At 37.4% G+C, this 21,938-nt stretch overlaps 1 protein-coding gene across 10 annotated transcripts in view; it reads right to left on the bottom strand.

Annotated features, from left to right (window-relative positions):
* Positions 1 to 21,670, bottom strand: part of Stau2 (staufen double-stranded RNA binding protein 2) — a 274,753-nt gene extending 253,083 nt beyond the window's left edge. For 5 of the 10 annotated variants that reach the window (XR_009228323.1, XM_058584404.1, XM_058584405.1 and 2 more), the window contains exons 1-2: positions 13,309 to 13,378; positions 12,444 to 12,509 (exon numbers count right to left, since the gene is read on the bottom strand). Coding sequence is in view for 2 of the 10 variants with exons in the window: in XM_058584403.1 (XP_058440386.1) it covers positions 12,444 to 12,461 (18 nt within the window). In the remaining 8 variants the exon portion in view is untranslated. Of the gene's footprint in view, positions 1 to 12,443; positions 12,510 to 13,308; positions 13,379 to 21,540 lie in introns of those variants that run through there. The other 5 variants (XM_046460516.2, XM_058584403.1, XM_046460519.1 and 2 more) reach the window with 4 other exon arrangements.
* Between the last annotated feature and the right edge of the window lie 268 nt (positions 21,671 to 21,938).

Here is a 21,938-nt window from a genome sequence, read left to right as displayed (position 1 = left end):
GGCCCTTTTTATTTGTGTTTTGAGACAGTCTTTCTAAGTCACTTAGGGCCTTGCCAAGTTACTGAAGCTGGCCAACTTGCAATCCTCCTGCCTCAGCCTGCCAAGCTGCTGGGATTATAGGCAAGCGCCACCACATCTGGCTCCTTGCTTACATCTTAATCTTTGCTCCTCTGCATATAACATGACCAAGTCTCTGGCCACTTTTAAGATTTTCTTTTTAATAATTGCACTCAGCAATTTGACAATGACATACCTTGGTATCATTTTATATTTCTTACACTTGGAATTCATTTCTTTGATCTGTAGGCTTCTGGTTTCATTAAGTCTAGAATGCTTTTAGCCATTTTTTTCCTGACACATACTTATCTGTGTCCTGCTTCCCTCAGGAACTTTAATCCCTCATCCATGTGGCTGTTTGAAGGTACCCTACACTTCGCTGATGCTTTCTAATTCTTAAAATTATTTTTTTTCCTCTGTGTGGTTCATTCTGGATGGTTTCCTTGCTGTTTCTTCAAGTTTATTAGTCATTTTTCCAGCAATGTCAAATTTGCCTTTAATCTCATCTGGTATATTTTTCTTCTCAGATATTTTTTCATCTTTTTAAGTTTCATATTTATATTTCTGTATTATCTGTATCTCTGACTTCTTGAACATCATCTGTGTCACCTGTGTCAGTTTTGATACATTATTTACCTCACTACAGGGCATTGTTTTTAAGCTTCTCTGTACACAAAGAATTTATGAATGGACTCAAACAAATATCTATACATCCACATTCACACAGCATTATTCACAACAAACCAAAATAAGGAAGCAACCCAAATATGACCATCAACAAATGAATGGATGAACAAATTTGGTATGTGTGTATTAAATAATATTCTAATATATATATATACATGTATATATATTAGAATATTATATATTAGAATTTTATTTAATCTTAAAAAGGAAGAAAATTATGGTATATGATAAAATGTGAATGAATCTTGAAGACCTTAGGCTAAAAAAAGCTAAGCCAGTCACAAAATAACTGTATGATTGTTTGTATGAAGGTACTTAGAGTAGTCGAATTCATAGAGACAAAAAGTAGAGTGGCAGTTGTCATAGGCTTGGGGTAGGGAAATGAGGAGTTGGTGTTACAATGGTTAATCATAACAGTTAATTGTTTAATGGGCAGAATGTTCCAGTTGAGAAAATGAAAAAAGGGTCTAGAAATGAATTATACTGATGGTTGCAGGAAAATATGCATGCACTTAACGTCACAGAACTGTACACTTAAGAATGGTTATGATGGGGCTGGGGTTGTGGCTCAGTGGCAGAGCGCTTGCCTAGCACATATGAGGTCCTGGGTTCGATCCTCAGCACCACATAAAAATAAATAAATAAAGTTGTAGTCCAACTACAACTAAAAAATATTTTTAAAAAAAGAATGGTTATGATGATAAAATGTTATGTATATTTAACATAATTAAGAAAACACAAGAAAAAGTCACTTCTTTCTGAAAAGTATTTTCAAAAGGAATAAAATGCTAATTTAATAAATATTTTTCTTTCATTACTTTAAAGATGTAACTCCAGGGCTGGGGTTGTGACTCAGTGGTAGAGCACTTGCCTCGCATGTGTGGGGCACTGGGTTCGATCCTCAGCACCACATAAATAAGTAAAACAAAGGTACTGTTGTCCATCTACAACTAAAAAAATTTTTTTTTTTTTTTTGCTGGAGATTGAACCCAGGGCCTTGTGCATGCGAGGCAAGCACTCTACCAACAGAGTATGTCCTCAGCCCCTTCTACAACTTTCTTATGGCCCACAGCTTCTAAGAAAAGTTCTGTGGTAATCTTTATCTGTATTTCTGTTCAGGGTTGGGGGTGTAGCTCAGGGATAGAGTGCTTACCTGGCATGTGTGAGGCCCTGGGTTTGATTCCCAGGATGGCAAAAACAAAAACCTCTCTATTTATAGTGTTTCTTTTAAACCTCAGATTCCTCAAAAGATTTTCTTTCAGTATCACTGGTTTCCAGAAATTCGATTATGATGAGCCCTGTTTTTCATCTTTAATGTTTCTTCTACTTCACGCTCATTGACTTCTTAGATCTGTGGGTTTATAGTTTTCACTAAACATAGAAGATTTTCAATCATTATTTCTTCTAATAGTTTGCCTGTTGCCCTCCCTTCTACTGGGATTCTACTTACATGTATCTCAGACCACCTGACATCACCCGACAGTTCACTGATGTACTACTATTGTTTCAGTCTTTCCAACCTATGCATCATTTGAAGTAGCCACAATTTCTATGTATTTGAGCTCACTAATCTTTTCTTCTACAGTGGCTTATCTGCTATTAACCCATTATGTCCCATCATCCTATACAAAGGACACATACAAAAACTCAAATAGAGAAATTGTTTAGTTTTTTGAGGTGTCCTACATACAACAATGATATATAATTGGCTATAATTCCATTCAGTATTTATTTTTTAATTTCAGATACTGCATTCTTAATCTCTAGAAATTGCCTTTGGGTATATTTTTGTATCTTCTATCTATTTTCACATCATGTTCCTCCTGCTTTCCTCTCTTTTAAACATTTACAGCACCTTTGTCTGCTAAATCAATCACCAATCTCTTTCTAATCAGTGATTTATTTATCTTGGCTATGAATAATATCTGCTTTCTTCTTTGTAAACATTTTAATTTTTTATTAAAGTAAAATCGACATAACAACAAAACATCTAATTAATCTATTTCAAGTGAACAATACAGTAACATTTAGATCATTCACAATACTGTGCAACCACTACCTATATCTAGTTCCAAAACATTATTACTCCAAAAGGAAACTGCATGTCCATTAGGCAGTTGTTCCCCATTCCTCCTTACCCCTTAGGCCTTGGCAACCACCAATCTGCATTCTATATCTATGGATTATATATTCTGGATATTTCATATAAATGGAATCATTTTGTGTTTGATTTCTTTCACTTAAAATCATTTGCAAGGTTCTTCTACATTGTGGCATGTATCAGTACTTCATTTGCTTTCTATAGCTAAGCAAAATTTTATGGTATGTAGGTAAGATAAATATGCCCATTCATCCATTGATGGGTATTTGGGTTGTTTCCATAATTTTTCTATTGAAAACTGTACTACTACGAACATGCATGTATACATTTATTTGAGTACCTGTTTTCAATTGTTTTGTATATATACCTAAAAGTGGAAAATCTGGGTTACATGACAATTTAGTTTGAGAAACAAACTCTTTTCCACAATAGCTAAACCATTTAATATTCCCACCCACAACATGAGAGTTCCAGTTTCTCCACATCTACACCAAAACTTGATATTGCTGGAGTCTTGATTCTAGCCAAACTAGTAGGCATGAAGTGGTACCTCACTATGGTTTCCATTTACATTTCTCTGATTATGAATGATTTTGAATATCTCTTATCATGTTCATCTTGGCTACCAGTATATCTTCTTTTAAGAAATATCTATTCAAGTCTTTTGCTTGTTTTTTAGTTGGGTTATCGTTTTGCTGTTGAGTTTTAGTTCTTATATTTAAGTCACAGATCCATTTTGAGTTAATTTTTGTATACAGTGTGAGGCAAGGATCCAACTTCATGGTTTTGCATGTGTATTTCCAGTTATATCAGAATGATTTGTTGGAAAAATTATTCTTTCCCCATTGAATGGTCCTGCAACTATCAAAAATAAATCGCATACAGATGAATAGGTTTATTTCTGTACCCTCAATGATACTCTATTGGTGTGTGGCTGTGACTGTGTATGCATTTATATTTATATCACTAGTATTACACTGTTTTGATTATTATAGCTTTGTAGTAAGTATTTTTTCCTTTTTCAGAAGGGTAGAGAGAGGGAGTACTGGGAATTGAACCCAGGGCTTCATGCTTGCTAGGCAAGGACTCTAACACTGAGCTACATTTATAACACTCTTTTTTTTTTTTTTTAATATTGAGACAGGTCTTGCTGGCCTTAAAATTGAGATCCTCCTGCCTCAGCCTCCTGAGTAGGTGGGATTACAGGTATGTGCTACCATGCTTAATTGTAAGTTTTGAAACTGGGAAATATATGTTCTCCACCTTTCTTCTTCTTTTTCAAGGTTGTTTTTACTACTTGGGCCTTTTGGAATCCATGAGTTTGAAGATCAGCTTCTCCATTTTTGCAAAAAAGGTCATTAGAATTTTGATAAAAATTGCAATGCACCTATAACTTGCTTTGGATAGTAATGCCATCTTAACAATACTAAATCTTCAAATCCATGAATACAGTATGTCCTTCCACTTACCTAGATCTCCTTTTAATTTATTTCAACAACATTTTCTACTTTTGAGTGCATGCATATTTCCTAAAGGAGTGTACTCCTTTTGCTTTTGGATGTTACTTATAATGGAACTCTTATTTAATTTCCTTCTTTGATTGTTCCTTTCTGGTATACAGAAACACAACTATTTCTTTTGTATCTATCTTTTACCTACACATTTGCTCAATTTGTTTATTAGCTTTAATGGAGTTTTTTGAGGGTTGCTGTTTTTTAGATTCACTAGGGTCATGATAAATTGCTGAGGCTGGCCTTGAATGCAATCTTCCTGCCTCAGCCTCCTGAGTTTCTGGGATTATAGACCTGTGCCACCAGGCCTGGCTAAGATCTTCCTTTTCTAAATGTAAATATTTACTACTATTAATGTCCCTCTGAGCATGTTTTCACTGCATCAAACAAGTAATTTTTTTTTAAATTTTTGTCTACAAGTATTTTCTAATTTCCCCTGTGGTATTTTTACTTTGACCTATTGTTTAAGAATGTGTTTAATTTCTGCATATAGTAATCCTTTGATATCCTTGAGAGACTGGTTTCAGGACCCCTAAAGGATACCAAAATCTTAGAATGTTCAATTCCCTTATATAAAATGGCAGAGTAAGTGGGTGTGATGGCATACGCCTTTAATCCCAGCAGCTGAGGAGGCTGAGGCAGGAGTATCTTGAGTTCAAAGCCAGCTTCAGCAACTTAAAGAGGCCCTAAGCAACTCAGCAAGACCCTGTCTCTAAATAAAATACAAAAAAGGGCTGGGGATATGGCTCAGTGGTTAAGTGCCCCTGGGTTCAATACCCAGTACCAAATAAATAAAATGACAAGAGTATTTGCACATAGCCTATGTAAGTCCTTCCATATAATTTGAATCATCTACTTATTACTTATAATATCTAATAAAATACATATTCTATGTAAACAATTGTTACACTGTATTATTTTAGGAACTAGGGGAAAAGTCTGTACATGTTCCATACAGATGCAATTTTTTCCCTAAATGTTTTCAATCTGCACTTGATTGATTCCACAAATACAGAACATACAAATATGGAAGGCTGACCGAATTTTAAATTTTCTAAATTTTCTAATATTCTTTCCATTCACTGACTTCATTTCTAACTTCATTTCACTGTCCCTGGAAAACATACTTTTTATTATTTCAATCTTTTTAAATTTACTGAAATGTGCTTTGTGGCAAATATTTCAAATGTACTTGAGAAAAATGGGTATGTGGCTGTGCTTGATATTTTTAGAATGTCTGTTAGGCCTAGCTGGTTTATACTATTGTTTGAATCTTCCCTTTCCTTACTGATCTTCTATGAAAGTTTTATTCATTACTAAACATGAGGCAAACATTTTTATTTTGTATTAAATGACAATAACTGTGAATTTGACATTGTTAGATTCTGAATTGTATTGTATTCCTCTAGGGTTTTGGTGCATAGTTAAGTTACCTGAAATCACCTGGAGTCTTCAGGGCCCGCCATACAACGTCTTTCAACCTGGGCTGTGAGAACACTATTTCTAGCCTTGTGTAAATTCTAGAAATTGTTTTTCTTACTGCTTTGTATTACTATTTTCTCTAGTGTCAGGTAGGTCCTATCAAGCATCTACAAATCAGACACAGCCAGACTCCAGGAGAACCCTCTGCAGGTTCTCCAGGATGCTCCAGGATGCTCATACACTGGCTTTTTAGTGTGTGCTCTCATTGTGCGTACCCCACCACCACCACCACCCACACACACACAGTGCATCTTTTTCACTGGTACTCTGCCCTGCAGTTCTTTTCTTCTTCTTCTTCTTCTTCTTCCTCTTCTTCTTCTTCTTCTTTCCTGTCCTGTAATTCTAACCACACCTTGGCCTTCCCAATTTCTTACTGTTTTCTACTTATCTTGACAAGATTGCTGGGTTCTGTTTTGGTTCCACCTCCTTGCAATGAAGCCAGTAAAATTACCTTTGGGTTCTTCTGTAAGTTGGTCCAATAAAAGGGCTGAACCTCATTAATTTCCTTTCTCTCAGGGATCACAGTCTGGTGCTGCCTGTCAATCAATGTCTAAAAAAACCACTGTTTACATATTTTATATGTTCTTAAGTTGTTTAAGGTGAAAGAGTATTTTTTGCTGCACAGCAAATTGCCCCAACTTAGCCTCTTTATAAAACAGTTGTTGGGAGTTTTTTCCAGATAGTTTCTAAGAGCTAGCAATCACAGGGCAGCTAAGCTGGATAGTTCTGGCTCAACGTATCTCATGAGACTGCAGTAAAGGTGTCAATGGGGCAGTAGTCTAGGACTACAAGCTTGACTAGTTGGGAAGAGTTGGCTTCCAAGAAGGCTTGTTTACATGCTGTTGGCTAGAGGCCTCAGTTCCTTTAGTTGTTGGCAGGACCCAATTTCTCATGACATGGCTCTTTCCATTGGGCTGTTCACAACATGGCAGCTAACTAATCTCAGAATAAGCAATCTGAGAGAGAAGGGGTGGGGAGGGAGAGGGAGAGTGAGGGAAGGGGAGGGAGACAGACAGAGAGAGAGCAAGCAAATGAGAGAAGGCAAGAGAGAGAAAAAAGGGAATAGAGTACAAGAGAAAAAAATGCAAAAGCCACAATGTATTTTATAAATAATCTATCCTAAAAAATGATCCATCACTCTGCCATGCTCTTTTGATCACACAGACCAACCCCAGTATAATGTGCCAGGTGATAACACAAGGGTATAAATATTCTGATGCAGGGATCACTGGAGAACATTCCTGGAAGCTGACTACGCATAGAATAAATACAGTTCCTTTCACTGGCAGCATAGGGGAAAGAAAACATACTTCTTATACTTTTTAATCTCCTTATGTTTCTATTTTTCTTATCCCCTAACTGCAGATCTTATTCTATGACTATGAGGAAAGATGGACAGACTGTAGAAAGTACTTCTCACCAAGAATTGAAGAAAAATAGAACTAAGAGTAAGTAGTAGGGCTGGGGTCATAGCTCAGAGGTAGAGCATTTGCCTTGCATGTGTGAACCAATAAGTTGGATTCCCAGCACTGTAGATAGAGAGATAGATAGATAAAATAAAGGTCCATCACAATTTAGAAAGAAAGAGAGAGAGAGAGAGAGAGAGAAAGAAAGAAAGAAAGAAAGAAAGAAAGAAAGAAAGAAAGAAAGAAAGAAAAAGAAGTAAGTAGCAGTAATTTTTACAAGAAAGAATAGAGTTCCTCGTACCTACATCAAGAAACAGGAGGGTACCTGAAGCCAATCTGGGCCCAAGTGGCTCATTCCTCCAAGTATTCAATGACCTCCCTTGAATGTCTGCTCTCTGCCTTCCAAGTCCTTCAGTCTCCAAAAACAGGCAGCAACAGCAACATTAACAGAAAAATTAACAGCAGTAGCAGTAATAACAGGACCAGTGCTAAACATTTTGGCTTTGCTAATTCAATTGCTCATTACAACATGTGAGAAAGACATTACTCTTAAATTCTAGGTCTTTACTTTCTTGATAATCACAATCTGGCTTTATGCTTCATAGTATAATAACAATTTTATATTTCCTACATCTGGCTCCCTGTTGCCCTGCAGGGCCCCTCTACTCCTCTGAAACTGAAATTCTGTTTTGTCCTGCCTGTCCTCCCATTTCACTTTAGCAGACCTTAAAGTTTCCTTTTGGTTTCCATTTTCCCAGCATCTACTACCAAACTTTGTTAAAAGGAACTATTAGACCACTTAGACCTCTATAAATTCTAGGCTGCTGGGCCCTCCCAATTCTACAACTGCCTAATTATAGACTTCTCCAATCCCTTAGGATCACTGACCTGTCTAGTCTGCCTCACCAGCTAGTCCAAAAAAAGTGGCCCTATTTCAGCCACTCATTTTTTTTTTTTTTTGAGAGAGAGAGAATTTTTTTTTAATATTTATTTTTTAGTTTTCAGCGGACACAACATCTTTGTTTGTATGTGGTGCTGAGGATCGAACCCGGGCTGCACGCATAACAGGCGAGTGCGCTACCGCTTGAGCCACATCCCCAGCCCCTCAGCCACTCATTTTAAAACATTATTTTATAGCACATGTGCTTTCTTAATTTGCATTTGCTGCAACTTAATATTAAAATGAGTTCCCTTTCCCTAGGGACTCAAAGAAAGGCCAAAATATACCAAACCTCCATCTACTGTAGTACCCTGGAAACTAATAGATTTCCATTAGTTATCTGTTGAATAATTAACTAAAAAAGGGAAGTAATAATTATAAATAACAGCTCAAAAAATTCTCAAAGAATATCATTTTCAAATGAAAAGAAAAGATGATAGTGGATACCTACAAGCAATTCACAAAAAAACAAAGCAAAAAAATAAACATACACAAATCTCAGAAATGCAAACTAAAATACCATTTTTTGTCAGATATTGGCAAAGACTGAAACATCATAGTAAGTAAATTTTTATTTTTGGTATTTGTGCATCAAGTAACTTTAAAATTCATAGACCCAGGGTTGGGGTTGTAGCTCAGTGGTACAGCATTTGTCTAGCATGTGTTAGGTACCAGGTTTAGTTCTCAACACCATGTAAAAATAAATGAATAAAATAAAAGACCCATCGACAACTATAAAAATATTTTTTATAGTTTTTTTATTTATAAGTGGTGCTGAGGATGGAACCCAGTGCCTCACACATGCCAAGGAAGTGCTCTACCACTGAGCCACAATTCCAGTCCCCTAAAAAATATTTTAAAAAATTCTTAGACTCCTTTGTACAGTATTTCATTTTAGAATTACTTATAATAACTGGGGGGAAAAAAGAAGTATATTTAAAATCTTCACTGTGTTTCCTCTTGGAAACATAAAAATCTGTCCAACAATGAGGGCTTGGTTAAACAAATTTTAGTATTTCCAAACAAAACATATTAGTAAATCACTTCAGAATATTATATATTATATAATACCAGTTTTTAAATATAACATATTCACACAAAAACATAACTGCATAGAAAAGAGGTATACATTCCAAAATGTTAGCAGTCATTCTCTCTGTAAAAGTGGAATGTGTATGTGTGTGTGTGTGTGTGTTTTGATTTGTTTGTGGCTTTTTGCTTACCTAGATCACCTAATTTTTCTATGGTAATCATGGGTTACACACAGATAACAACACATATTCTTTTAAAAAAGCAAAATGAAGATCACAATTTAAAGGTAAAAAAACCATTATGACACAGTGTAAAACACCCCAATATTCCATAATGTCAGAGTTAATATCAAACAAAATATCAGATAATCCAGTATCTTAGTATAATCCAGAATCTTAGTATAGCCCATTTTTTAATTAGTTTTAGGAAGATATGTGGAAGAATCTGTAAGGACAAGAAAAGCGTGTAGTTATTCAAGCATTTTAAGAAAACAAAAAGAGCTCCCTAATTTTTTAATTCTAAAAATTTAGAATCAATCCTAGAGAGAGTGTTGAAAATCTCATAATAAAAAGCAAAATTATTTCTAGTTTAAGATCAGCTTAAATCTTCTTGCCATCTCTTTTTACTTTAAACTTATGAATCTTACTTTCCATGAGAAAGCAATCACCATGAAAATAAAAGATAAAAATCATTCATAAATTTAGGAATTCAAATTTAGGTGTGGCTAAAGATAAAATCTTTACAATAGCTTCTACTATTCTCAATTATGTTAACTCTTTCCCTCAGACATGAAACATTTTGAGGGATGAAATTTAGTAACAAGAATGGGATCTTAATTGACTCTAGCAATGCTTGTCTTTTGCAAGCTAAGTACTGTGTATAGTTTCTAGCCAAAGCCCAGGAAATTGCTTGTGGCCATGCTAAACGTTGCCTAGGAATTGTGTACAATGTCCAATTCAACATGAACTGCAATGTAAAAAGTTAGTAAATCCTCAGTACTAACCCACAAACTATAATTTCTACTAAACTTGGCTGGCATAAAGTGAATGATCAGTTCTACCTATCTATACAAGAACATGGAGCAAATTATTCTAATTATACCCATATAATTAATAGCAGGCATCCACAGAAAGTCATTTAATGACAACTTCACACCTACAACACCATGTGCAAGACAAGTATCAGCAAGCCTGATGCTTCAAATGGAATTGATAGCAGACGCCAGGGTATAGGAAGTACCAAGTACAGTAACAATAACAATAACATCTATTTAAGCCTCTATTAGAAATGTCTTTGATGAAAGCAATTTTTGTTGCACAAGAAAAATTTCTGTTATAGGAGAAAAAAACAATTTTTTTTTTTTGCACCAGGTACAGTGGCACATGCCTATAATCCCAGCAACTTGGGAGGCTGAGGCAGGAAGATCGAAAGTTCAAAGCCAGCCTTAGCAATTTAGCAAGGCCCTAAGCAACTTAGTGAGAACCTGTCTCAAAATAAAAAATAAAAAGGGTTGGGGATATAGCTCAGTGGTAAAGCACCTTGGGTCAATCCCCACTACCAAAGGGGGGAAAACAGAACAACTTTGCATAAAGGAGATCTTATGTTAATGACATTTGTATAATGAAAGCATCATAAAATACAAAAATTTTAGACCACACAATTATGCGGTTATTACTGAAAAGAACAGAGCTCTCTTTTCCTTTATGATAACCCTAGCACCATTCGTCCACTCATCCAACAAATATTTGAAAACCATTTACATCATTCTAGGACCAGGGAATACAAGAGTAAACATACAAAATCACTGTCTTCATAGAGTATACTATCTAGCAAGGGAGACAGTTATTAAACAACTACAGTAATCCCTCCATATAGGGAATTGATTCCAGAATGCCCTTCAGATACCAGAATCTGTGAATGCTCAAGCCCCTTGTATAAAAATGTCATAATATTTGCATATGACCAATGCACATTCTCCTGTATATGTTAAATCACTCTAGATTACTTAAAATACCTAACACAATGTAAATACTATATACATAGTTGTTATACTCTATTGTTTAGGAAACAATGACAAAAAAAAAAAGTCTAATAGATGCAAATTTTTTTCCAAATATTTTCAACCTGTGTTAGTTAAATCCACAAATATAATACCCATGAGTGTGAAGGGACAACTGAAATTTCATATTTGACTATAACTGCAAATGTCAAAATGCCACTAAATAAAAGGGCAAAGTTCTAAGAGAGCATATTCTAGGCCTGGAGTTGAGTAAGCCAAATATAGGGGAGGAAAAGAGAGGTACAGAAAGAAGAAATCTGTGCAAAGTCCCTGAAGCCAGAATGACCTTACCCAATGTCGGAACTAAAACAACCAAGTATAACTGAAGCGTGTAGATTATTTCTCAGAAATATGTCAAATCTGAGATATGTAAAGACATCCAATTTAAGCGAGCAAATTGATAACTATTACAAGTGTCTGGAGCTTAGAAACAAGGCCTAGAGCAGGTACAAACTTAGAAATCACTGGCTTGGAGATGGTATTTGATGTACAAGAACCATAAATTTCTTAGGCAAGGTGAGTGAGACTTCAGGGTGGGGAGGGCAGTCAGGATTACTTTCTCAAATCACAGAAAACCAATTTACTTCTCTGTTGATATGGAAACAAAAAAAATTGAAGTATTTTGTAACATAGTTATGACACAATGTTTTGTTTGTTCAGAAAAGGTAAAAATTAAATGTATAAAATTATTGGGAAAATGCCAAAACCTAAGAAAAATACTTCTTTCAGTTAGTTTAAGGTATTATATGCTGCTATTTATTTAGCAGAACACTTCCTTCTAGCTTTTTCAATGCCCTAGAAAATGAACCTTTTTTTAACACACTGATACAACTAATTTATACAATTTGTCTCTAGAAATGCTGAGTCTGCAGAACTGCCAGCTACTGAAGGTGTATCAGAAGTATTCTTAACACACCAAGTCCTGGAGAGTGTGACATCAAGAACAGACAAACTTTCACTCTATACACTCAGAAGTTATCAATTTTCAGGACTATAACTATTTTCCTTAAAAAACCTGCCCTATACTATCTCCAATGATGATTATACACTATGTAAAAGTTTGACAAAGCAGTGGTCAAGTTATGGCTGTAGAAGAGCTGAGTTAAAATGTTCCATAATTTATGTCCAAAGCACCATGTAAGTATGAAATGCCTTAACACAAACTCACCTGATTTATTTGAAGCATGTTAAGACAATAATGATCAAACTGCTGTATCCCTCACGGCTCCAAAAACTGGAAAATGAAAATGAAGAAATAAAGTTCAACTTAGTTGATAACTTCAACGACTAGTATTTTAAATACATGATCAGAATCAAGTATAAAATGCAGTTGATCCAGATCAGCATAGTGCTTTCTATGATAATGAAATGTTCTATACTTGTGCTGTCCAATTAGGTAGCCATTAGCCACATGGCTAATGGGCACCTGAAATATGACTGATTTGACTGTTGTAGCTGAGAAAGTAAACATTTAACATTTCTGAATGTTAATTTGAATTTAAATAGACACATGTGGCTTATGGATATCATTCAGATCTAGATTGATAAACAAAGTCTCTAATGGCTAATGACTAGCACTCAGATCTAGATTGATAAACAAAGTCTCTAATGGTTCTAGACAATCCCCACAAAAAGAAAACTGTTAACAAGCCCAAAAAGTCTCACTGATGTTTAATGTATATTCTCTTCACTCCAGTCAGGTTTTAAATAGCTTTGTTCCCATCTTCAATGATAACTTATGATAAATTAATACTAAAGAAGATGCAACATACACAAGTATTCTTATATGTTACAGAATACACAATATGATTACCAAGCTACATATTTTATGTTTTTCCCTTATTATCAATATGAAAATGGTATTCACATTAAAATGTCATATAATCTAGACGTGTGCCTTTTTACATAATAATTCATTGAATGATTTCTCTTTTATTCTGTTATTGCTGATAAAAGGATTTACTCCAAAATAAAAGTTTTCCACACAATGCAAAAAAAAAAAAAAAAAAAAACACTAGACATGTGGTGCACACCTGTAATCCCAGTTACTCAGGAGGCTGAAGCAGGAAAACCACAAGGCCAGCCTGGTACCTCAGCAAGACCCTGTGTCAAAATAAAAAAGGGCTGAAGGTGTAGTAAAGCGAGCACTAGCATAGCATTCATGAGGTGCTGGGGTTCAATCCCCAGCACTATAAAAAATAATTAAAAAATAAAAATTTTACATAAAATTTCCTAGAAAATCAATCACATCACAATCATTGTCCCATTGCTACATTTGGGTTTGTTTCTTCTGGACCTAATAACCACCCATGGCTGTTATTTCTTTCCATGTGGTACATCTCTTTTTATTTAAAGATATATGCTAAAGAAGGGAAGGAAAAACCAAATTTATAAACAAACAAACCACAAGCTCTCATAAAGGAAAAGGTTAACATAAAATATAAATTATGTTACAGGCACTTTCCCTTCCAAAATTATCAAGCAACAACACAGGAAAATAAAAAGGACTAAATCCCATCATTTGGGTAGAAATTTTATGCTTTAAAATTTTAATATTGAACTTTCCCTCAGAAGCAAAGGTTCTATAGATATACATGCACAGAAGGAAACACTCATGTATCTAGTTACCATTTTTTCAGGAAGATAAATTGGGCCAGGAATGATGGCACAAGCTTATAATCCTAGTGACTTGGGAGGTTGAGGCAAGGGGATCACAAATTCAAGGCCAGCCTTAGCAACTTAGTCACACCCTGTTTCAAAAAAGACTAGGGATGTAGCTGAGTGGTAAAGCTTATCTGGATTCAATCTACAATACCTACCCCCGGCAAAATAAAAAAATATATATATGACAACCCTGCTATCTTTAAAATTCAAGAGGTGAACCTAGGCAGGACTCTCTGGAAATTTTTCTGGGATTCCTAGTAAAACTGGAGTGCAGTACTCTCTTGAAAATATTCCCTTTCCCTTTTCCTATCCCTTCAATAAACTCATTGCTGCTATTCTGAGCAACAAGTCTGAAATCTTTCTGACTTGACTGCAAGAACTAGGGTTTGAAGGGGGGCAGAATCGTTGCATTGTCTCAGTTTCTTGGAAGGCCCCATTTAATCCATTTAATGCTTGTATTAAAAATATGCCAACAATTCAGGTGCAGTGTCGCACGCCTATAATCCCACCAGCTCGAAAGGCTGCAGGAGGAGGATGTAGAGTTCAAAGCCAACCTCAGCAAAAAGTTAGGTGCTAAGCAACTCAGTGAGACCCTGTATTTAAATAAAATACAAAACAGGGCTGGGGATGTAGCACAGTGGTTGAATGCCCTTGAATTCAATCCCCAGTACCCCTCCACCAAAAAAAGTGCCATCAAACTATAAAAAAAAAAAAAAAGAACGATGACAAACCAAAGTCAATTCAAATCAACTCTGAAAACATTTAATGTTTCTTACAATAACGTCCTCAGCATCTGCATTATTTCTTTTCTTTCACATTTTCCAAGGGATTGGGACGCTACAGAAAAAGTACAAGGTCTAAATTTGAGTGAACTGGAGTTTTAGTATAAATTCTTCAGGAGATTACCTCCTTCTTGATCAAATTATTTTATGTATCTTTGAGTCTTTTTTTTTAAGTCTTTAAAAAATAAATTGAAGTCTTTGTGATAGGAGGCTTTTAACAAATAGAACAGAAATAATGAGATACCACTTCTAAGATTAGGTTATAAAAAGACTGATATCGCCTTCTCTTAATCTCTCACTTGTTTGCTCTGAGGGAAGCCAGATGCAATACTGTGAGCTGCCCTTAGGAAAGGCCCACATGGCAAATAACTGAGAGAAGACTGGCCAACAGCCAGCAAAAATTGAGGTCTTCCAATGAACAGTCCCAAGAGCCAGCAACTGAATCCTGCCAAGAGTTTGAAAGTAGTCTTCCACCAGTCAAGCTTCCAGATGCAACTGCAGCTCCAAATGCAACCTTGACTGCACCCCCTAAGTCACATTAAGCCACAGGCACCTAACTTGCACCCAGACTTCTAACCCATAGAAGCTATGAGAAAATAAATGTTTATTCAATGTTTTAAGTCATATTAACTTTAAGGTAATTTATTATGCAACAATAAATAAGACAATCCAGGTAACTCTAAAATTCAATACTCCTATGGTGCTTTAGGTATTATTTAACCTAAAATAATTTCTGTTCAACATGAGCAAATAAGTAACATTAAAATTCGAATGTGCTAAATTATAAAACTTAAGCATTTATATTTTTAAATCAAAAGTTGAGATCATTAAAAAGTGTTGCACAAGGGTTGGGGATGTAGCTGAAAGGTAGCCAGCACACTCAAGGCCCTGGGTTCAATCTCTAGTACCACCAAAAAAAAAAAAAAAAAGTGTGACAGTAGTCAAATGGTATTAAAACACACTTTCTATGATTAAAAGTATAAAACAGGACCCACAATAAAAAATTTAAAAAAAAAAAAAAAAGTATAAAACAGGGCTGGGGATGTGGCTCAAGCGGTAGCGCGCTTGCCTGGCATGTGTGCGGCCCGGGTTTGATCCTCAGCACCACATACAAACAAAGATGTTGTGTCCGCCAAACACTAAAAAATAAATATTAAAATTCTCTCTCTCTCGCTACCTCTCTCTCACTCTCTCTCACTCTCTCTTTAAAAAATAAATTAATTAATTAATAAAAGTATAAAACAAAACCAAGTATTTAATTAAAAATAATTCATGTGACCTATTAAAACAAGTATATTTTATAATTTTTATTAAAATTATAATTTTATATTATACTTTTTCTTTTTGACCTATTTATGAAGTATAAATAAAATTTCCAATATTCCATTATAAAATAATAATAATAATAATTCAGTTGGCTGGGCATAGTGACACACATCTGTAATCCCAGCAGCTCAGGAGGCTGAGACAGGAAGATCTTGAGTTCAAAGCCACCCTCAGAAAAAGAGAAGCATTAAGCAACTCAGTGAGATTCTGTCTCTAAATGTTCAAGTACCCCGAGTTCAATCCTCAGTACCCCAACTCCCCCCCAAAAAAATTTCATTTGGAACATAAAAATGTAAATAGACCAATAAAATCACTAAGTACCTTCTAAAATTTAACATTATTTATTAAGCACTCCCCAACTATGAGAAACACCATTTTGTTTTTATCTAGTATAAGCCTCTAAAAATACTTATCTACAAATCTGTATGTATTTCTTCATCATTAGAGTTTGGTAAGTGATTCCAAGAAGTAGCCACAGTAAGATATTGGGGTGGATTTCTTAAAGTTCTAATTTTCTGATGCACAAATAGTACTTTTAGAAGTAACAAAAATTAAATCATCTATTCACTTAAAATCCACTGTAAAATTTCAAATACTCTGAAAGCTTTCTTTAAATGATTTAAAATAAGGAGCTATATAAAACAGATGAAGAGAGGGACGTGGTGGCGAATCCCTGTTAATTCCAGCTGCTAGGGAGGCTTAAGCAGGAGGACAGTAAACTCAAGCCCAGCCTCAGCAACTTTGCAAGGCCCTAAGAAAATTAGCAAGATCCTGTTTCAAAATTTTAAAAATAAATAAAAAGGACTGGGAATATAGCTAGTAAAGTGCCCCTGGGTTCAATCTCTGGTACCAATAATAATAATAATAATAATAATAATAATAATAATAAATTCAAATAAATGAAACTAATATTACTACTCTGAGGTAACTAGACATTGTTCTAAAATTATTATTTTTCATCAAACAAGTTATACTAGATTTACATTAGTATAAAACCTGTACTTCACCACACCTATAATCCCAACAACTCAGGAGGCTAAGGCCAGAGGACCCCAAGTTCAAGGTCAGACTCAGCAATTTAACCAGATCCTGTCTCCAAAAAAAAAAAAAAATAAAAAATTAAAAAAAAAAGAAAGAAAAATAATTTGTAATTCACAACTATACTACAGACAATTGAGAATGCCCATAATAGCACATGTCTTTAAGATTTCACTTCTTCTTTAAAGATATGCCTGATCTATGGTCCTGTATTTTAAATTTTTTAAAAAAATATCAAGACATGTCAAAAAATATCAAGAGATCTCAATAAAATGTGGAGCATCTTATACTGCCTATGATTTCATAATGCAACTCTCCTTTCTTTGTCAAAAAAAAATTTCAGATACAGTTCAATCCAACTAAAAGTACTTTCAGAGAAACCTATTCACATACCTCAAAAAACCTTACAATGATAGCCAGTCAGGCACATTAGGACATGCAGTTCCAGATTTCAAGCTACCAAAAGAACACAAGTGGAGAGAGTACTACAAACTAGGGAAGACTTGCTATTCAAGAAGAATTAAAGGTGCAACCTGTATCTGCTGATGTAACACACCCCTTTAAAAATGAACTGTATTTTGCCAGGCGAGGTGGTGCACATCTGCAATCCCAGAGGCTTGAAAGGCTGAGGCAGGAGGACCTGGAGTTCAGCCTCAGCAACTTATCAAGGCCATGAGCAAGTCAGCAAGACCCAGGGTCTAATAAAATATAAAAAGGGCTGGAGATGTGACTTGGTGGTTAATTGCCCCTGAGTTCAATCCCTGGTACCAAAAACAAACAAAAAAAAAAACTATATTTTGCCCATCTAATGAATTAAAATCTATACAAAATTAAATTTATAGCATCCTCAATAAATACCACTTTATAAAATGATATTGTGATTAATATCCATAAACATTTTACATCAGCACCCATCCTACATCTGGCAGACAGTTCTCATTTAAACATTCTTTTTGACAATATGAAAAATAAAAGCATTTTCTATCCTGATTCTTAGACTATTAACTATGGCCCAACTAAATATCAATTCAAAGCTTATTTTAAAAATCCATGGGTTCATTAAAAAGCTGTTTAAAAATGTTTTTTAGTTGGGTACAGTGGTACACACCTGTCATAACACCTACAGGGGAGACTAAGGAAGGAAAATCACAAGTTCAAGGCCAGCCTGGGCAACAAGTGAGACCATGTCTCAAAAATAAATTTAAATTTTAAAAGTGTTGGAGATGTATCCCAACAGTAGAGCACTTGCTTAACAAGTACAAAGCCCTGAGTTCAATCCCCAGCAGTGCCCTAAAAAATGTTTTTAATTTTAGCTTTTTAAAGCAGGTACCTGAAACAAACTTAAGGAATTAAATATCTATTACACTATGGGGGATACCAGGATACCAGCTATGTTCCCCTCTCCCTCCTGGGAGACATCTATGTTACCCTTTATTAAAATAAACCCTGTTGGGCTGGGGTTGTGGCTCAGCTGTAGAGCGCTCACCTAGCATGTGAGGCACTGGGTTCGACCCTCAGTACCACATAAAAATAAATAAATAAAAATAAAGGCATTGTGTCCACCTACAACTAAAAAAAATCTAAAAAAATAAAAACTAGTTCAGACAGGTTCAAAGTTTTCTTCTATTCACCATACACTAAATTATAAAAGACCTGCCTTCTTAAGATTTTTCCTACACCAAAGTCAAGGGTTTATCCTAAACAAGGCAGCCTACAAAACTCAAAATCAAACAATAACTAGGTGTGGTGGCACATGCCTATAATTCGAGCAAGGAGCTGAGGCAGGAAGATTACAAGTTGGAGGCCACCCTGGGCAAGTTTGCAGGATGCTATCTCAAAATTTAGAAGAGAGAGAAAGAACACAAACTGGGGTGATCCTCAAAAGGAGTACAAAAAAAAGATGACCAGGTGATACGGGCCTGTAATTCCAGCCACTATGGAGTCTGAGGAAGGAGAATCACAAGTTTGAGCTCAGCAACTTATCAAGACTATCTCAAAAAGTTTAAAAAAGGACTGGGAATCTAGCTCAGTACAGTGTTCCTCAGTGCAATTCCCACCACTGCAAAGTACAAAAGAAAAAGAGAGAAAAATGGGAGGAAAGAGGTTAAGTATAAAGAGGGAACAAAACACACCTTGGCCAACTACATAGTCTAGAACCTAAACAGAAAAAGCTCTCAACCTCACTTTCATTGTTGTATATTTAAAACTTTAATTACTATCTTAGATGTTTTTATATTCTTTGTTGAAAAGCAGACCAAGCCATTCTTTCTTAGAACTTCATTCCAGACAAGACAAAACACAAAATTCTTACGGTTTTCCAGAAATATTTGGGAGCAAAAAGCCATAACATATGTACTATACCCAGAAAGAAATATTGTGTGTGTGTGTGTGTGTGTGTGTATGAGAGAGAGAGAGAGAGAGAGAGAGAGAGAGAGAAAGAGAAATAGAAAATGGTAAATAGGTGACATGGTAACAGGTGAATCTGGGTAAAGGTTTCAAAGATGCTCTCTGTAATATTCTATTCTTGCAATTTTTCTGTACACTTCCAATTATTTCCAAACAAGTTAAAATTTAAAACTTACATGACATACCATTTGAAACTAACAACATATACTTGGATTATACAGCAACATTTTTACAAATACAAAACACTGTTTAAAAAAAAATGAAGTGTGAGGAAGTATGCACCATATCCTACAAAGAAATCTTCACTTAGAAGTAGATTTCATATTACACTGCCATGTATTGAAATGTGGCAATGGTGACTAGAGCTGAAACCATGGGGGGAATAAAAAAGTGCACACACACCACATAGATGAACATTACTGCTTCATAAATAGAGGCCTGCTGCAAAATGCAGCAAATCTAAAATTCAAGTGATATGTGATATCTCTAGTTTGCAGTAAAATATCTACAAACTGAACAATGAACAACTTGTCACAATACAAGACTATCCAGAAGTAGCATAAGTCTTGGTTTTGATGGTTTTATTAAGGTTGTTCCACTGCAGCTCAAATCGCAACAGTATATTCCAATCATTTCAAGAAAGCAAGGATAGGGAAGAAGTAAACCTACCAAAGAAATGTTGCAATCTTGACTCCTACAAGGTAACTATCATCCTGACTGTCCATAACAATTTTGATTTCAAATGTTCACCATGCTTTTTCCTAAAACATAGGATACACCAAAACCCAAGTAACGCTCAGCGAAAGTTCAGCTGAACACTGTGAAATCAAACCTTAAACAATAAAGATTTTCAGTGAGTGAAATACATTTAAAGGATTATTTCTATCTTCCTGCAGGATCCACCCACTTATAAATTCTTCAGTAAATTCCCGGGTCTATCCTAATTGGATGGTCCCCTCAACACCCTAGCATTCTCACTTAACCTTTTGGGAGGTGAGACAGAAAAAAAATGTAGGGCAAATACGGACCCCTTCCAAAGAAAATTAATCACTATGCAAAATTCTACACATAATTCCAGGGACTTCCAGAACCCCACAGCCATTATCTCCACCCCCTCACTAAGAATCCCAGCTTTGCTATCTCTTCAATTGCCTCTGCGGGAACCCCCCACCCCAACACACACACACACAAACACACAATCCCCAGCTCGCCCCAGGAGGGACTGGAGTCCCTATCCTCACATAGTGGATTCTGTAACCGAGCTTTGTCTATCGCCCAACTCCCTTCGCCCCGGCAAGGTCACTACTGCCAACTACCCCTTTAAGCCTAGCCACCACGGTAATAGTTCCTAAGAGCCACAGCAGAACTTGCCCGTCATAGGATATATTTTGTCCCCTCGGCCCCACCTACCTTCCCCATTTCGGGGAGTTACGTCTTTGCCACTTGCCCATTACACAGAAATAGCCACCGCCGCCGCCACAACCCCCCAACCCGGCGCACCCCGGCCCCACCGCTCCGCCCCCAGCGCCCCGGGCCCATTCCCCGCAGACCCTCCGGAGCCTCCCCGCACCGCCCGCACCGCCCGCACCGCCCGCACCGCCCTTCCCTGCCCTCCTTCTCTCCCGCACCGCCGATTCTCGCCATCCTCCTTTCTGCAGTGCCCACCCGGCCCCCAAGACCCCCGGCTTCCTGCGCCCCCCGCCAGGTCCCCCCACCTCGGCACCCCCACTGGGGCCGGCCTCCCTGCTGTCCTCCCAGCTCCTCCCCTCAGGACACCTGTGTCGTCCCACCCCCTCCACACACGCCCCCCCATACATTCGCCTCCTCCCCGGCAGCCCTGCCCCCCCACCCACTTCCCCTCCCCCTCCAGCCCCGGGAGCCCGAGGAGGGAGGGATGGCGCCGGGGAGGGGAGGGGAGGCCGCGAAGGGGGCCGTTCGGCTCGGGGTTCGCCGCGCCGCGGACCTGCAGGGCTCCCCAGCGCCCTCTGCCTCCTCCGCCAGCGGGGCGGAAGTCGGGGCCTCCAGGGCGCCCCCAACGAGGGTATTTACCTTCTTGCCAGGGACACTTTGCAGACGGCTCCAACATTGGCAAACACTACAGAGAACTGACCCCGCTCGGCCGCCGCCGCCGCCGCCGGCTTCCACCCTAAGGGCTCCCCGCCCCCCGCCTCTGCCTGCCTCCCCTGCGCTCCCGCCGCGCCCTCCCGGGCTCGCGCCGCGCGCCCCCGCTTGCGCAGCCGCTCCCGCGCCCCAGCACGCCAGGCCCGCGCGCGCGCCCGCTCCAGCCCTACCTCCACTCAGCTCCCGCCCGAGCGCGGCCATTGTTCGCGGTGCCGCTCCCGCCCCCTGGCGGCCGCCCGGCCCCCCGCAGCAGCGGGCGCTGCGGTGCTGGCGCCGGCGGGCGGGACCTCGGGGCGACGGTCGTTCCTATGGGCGAGTGCGTGGGC

The sequence above is a fragment of the Marmota monax genome, unplaced genomic scaffold, assembly GCF_021218885.2.
Source record: "Marmota monax isolate L192 unplaced genomic scaffold, Marmota_monax_Labrador192_F-V1.1 WCK01_AAM20220418_F8-fsc00063, whole genome shotgun sequence".
In the NCBI taxonomy this organism is placed as follows: domain Eukaryota; kingdom Metazoa; phylum Chordata; class Mammalia; order Rodentia; family Sciuridae; genus Marmota; species Marmota monax.
This window is presented reverse-complemented; position numbering and strand designations above follow the sequence as displayed.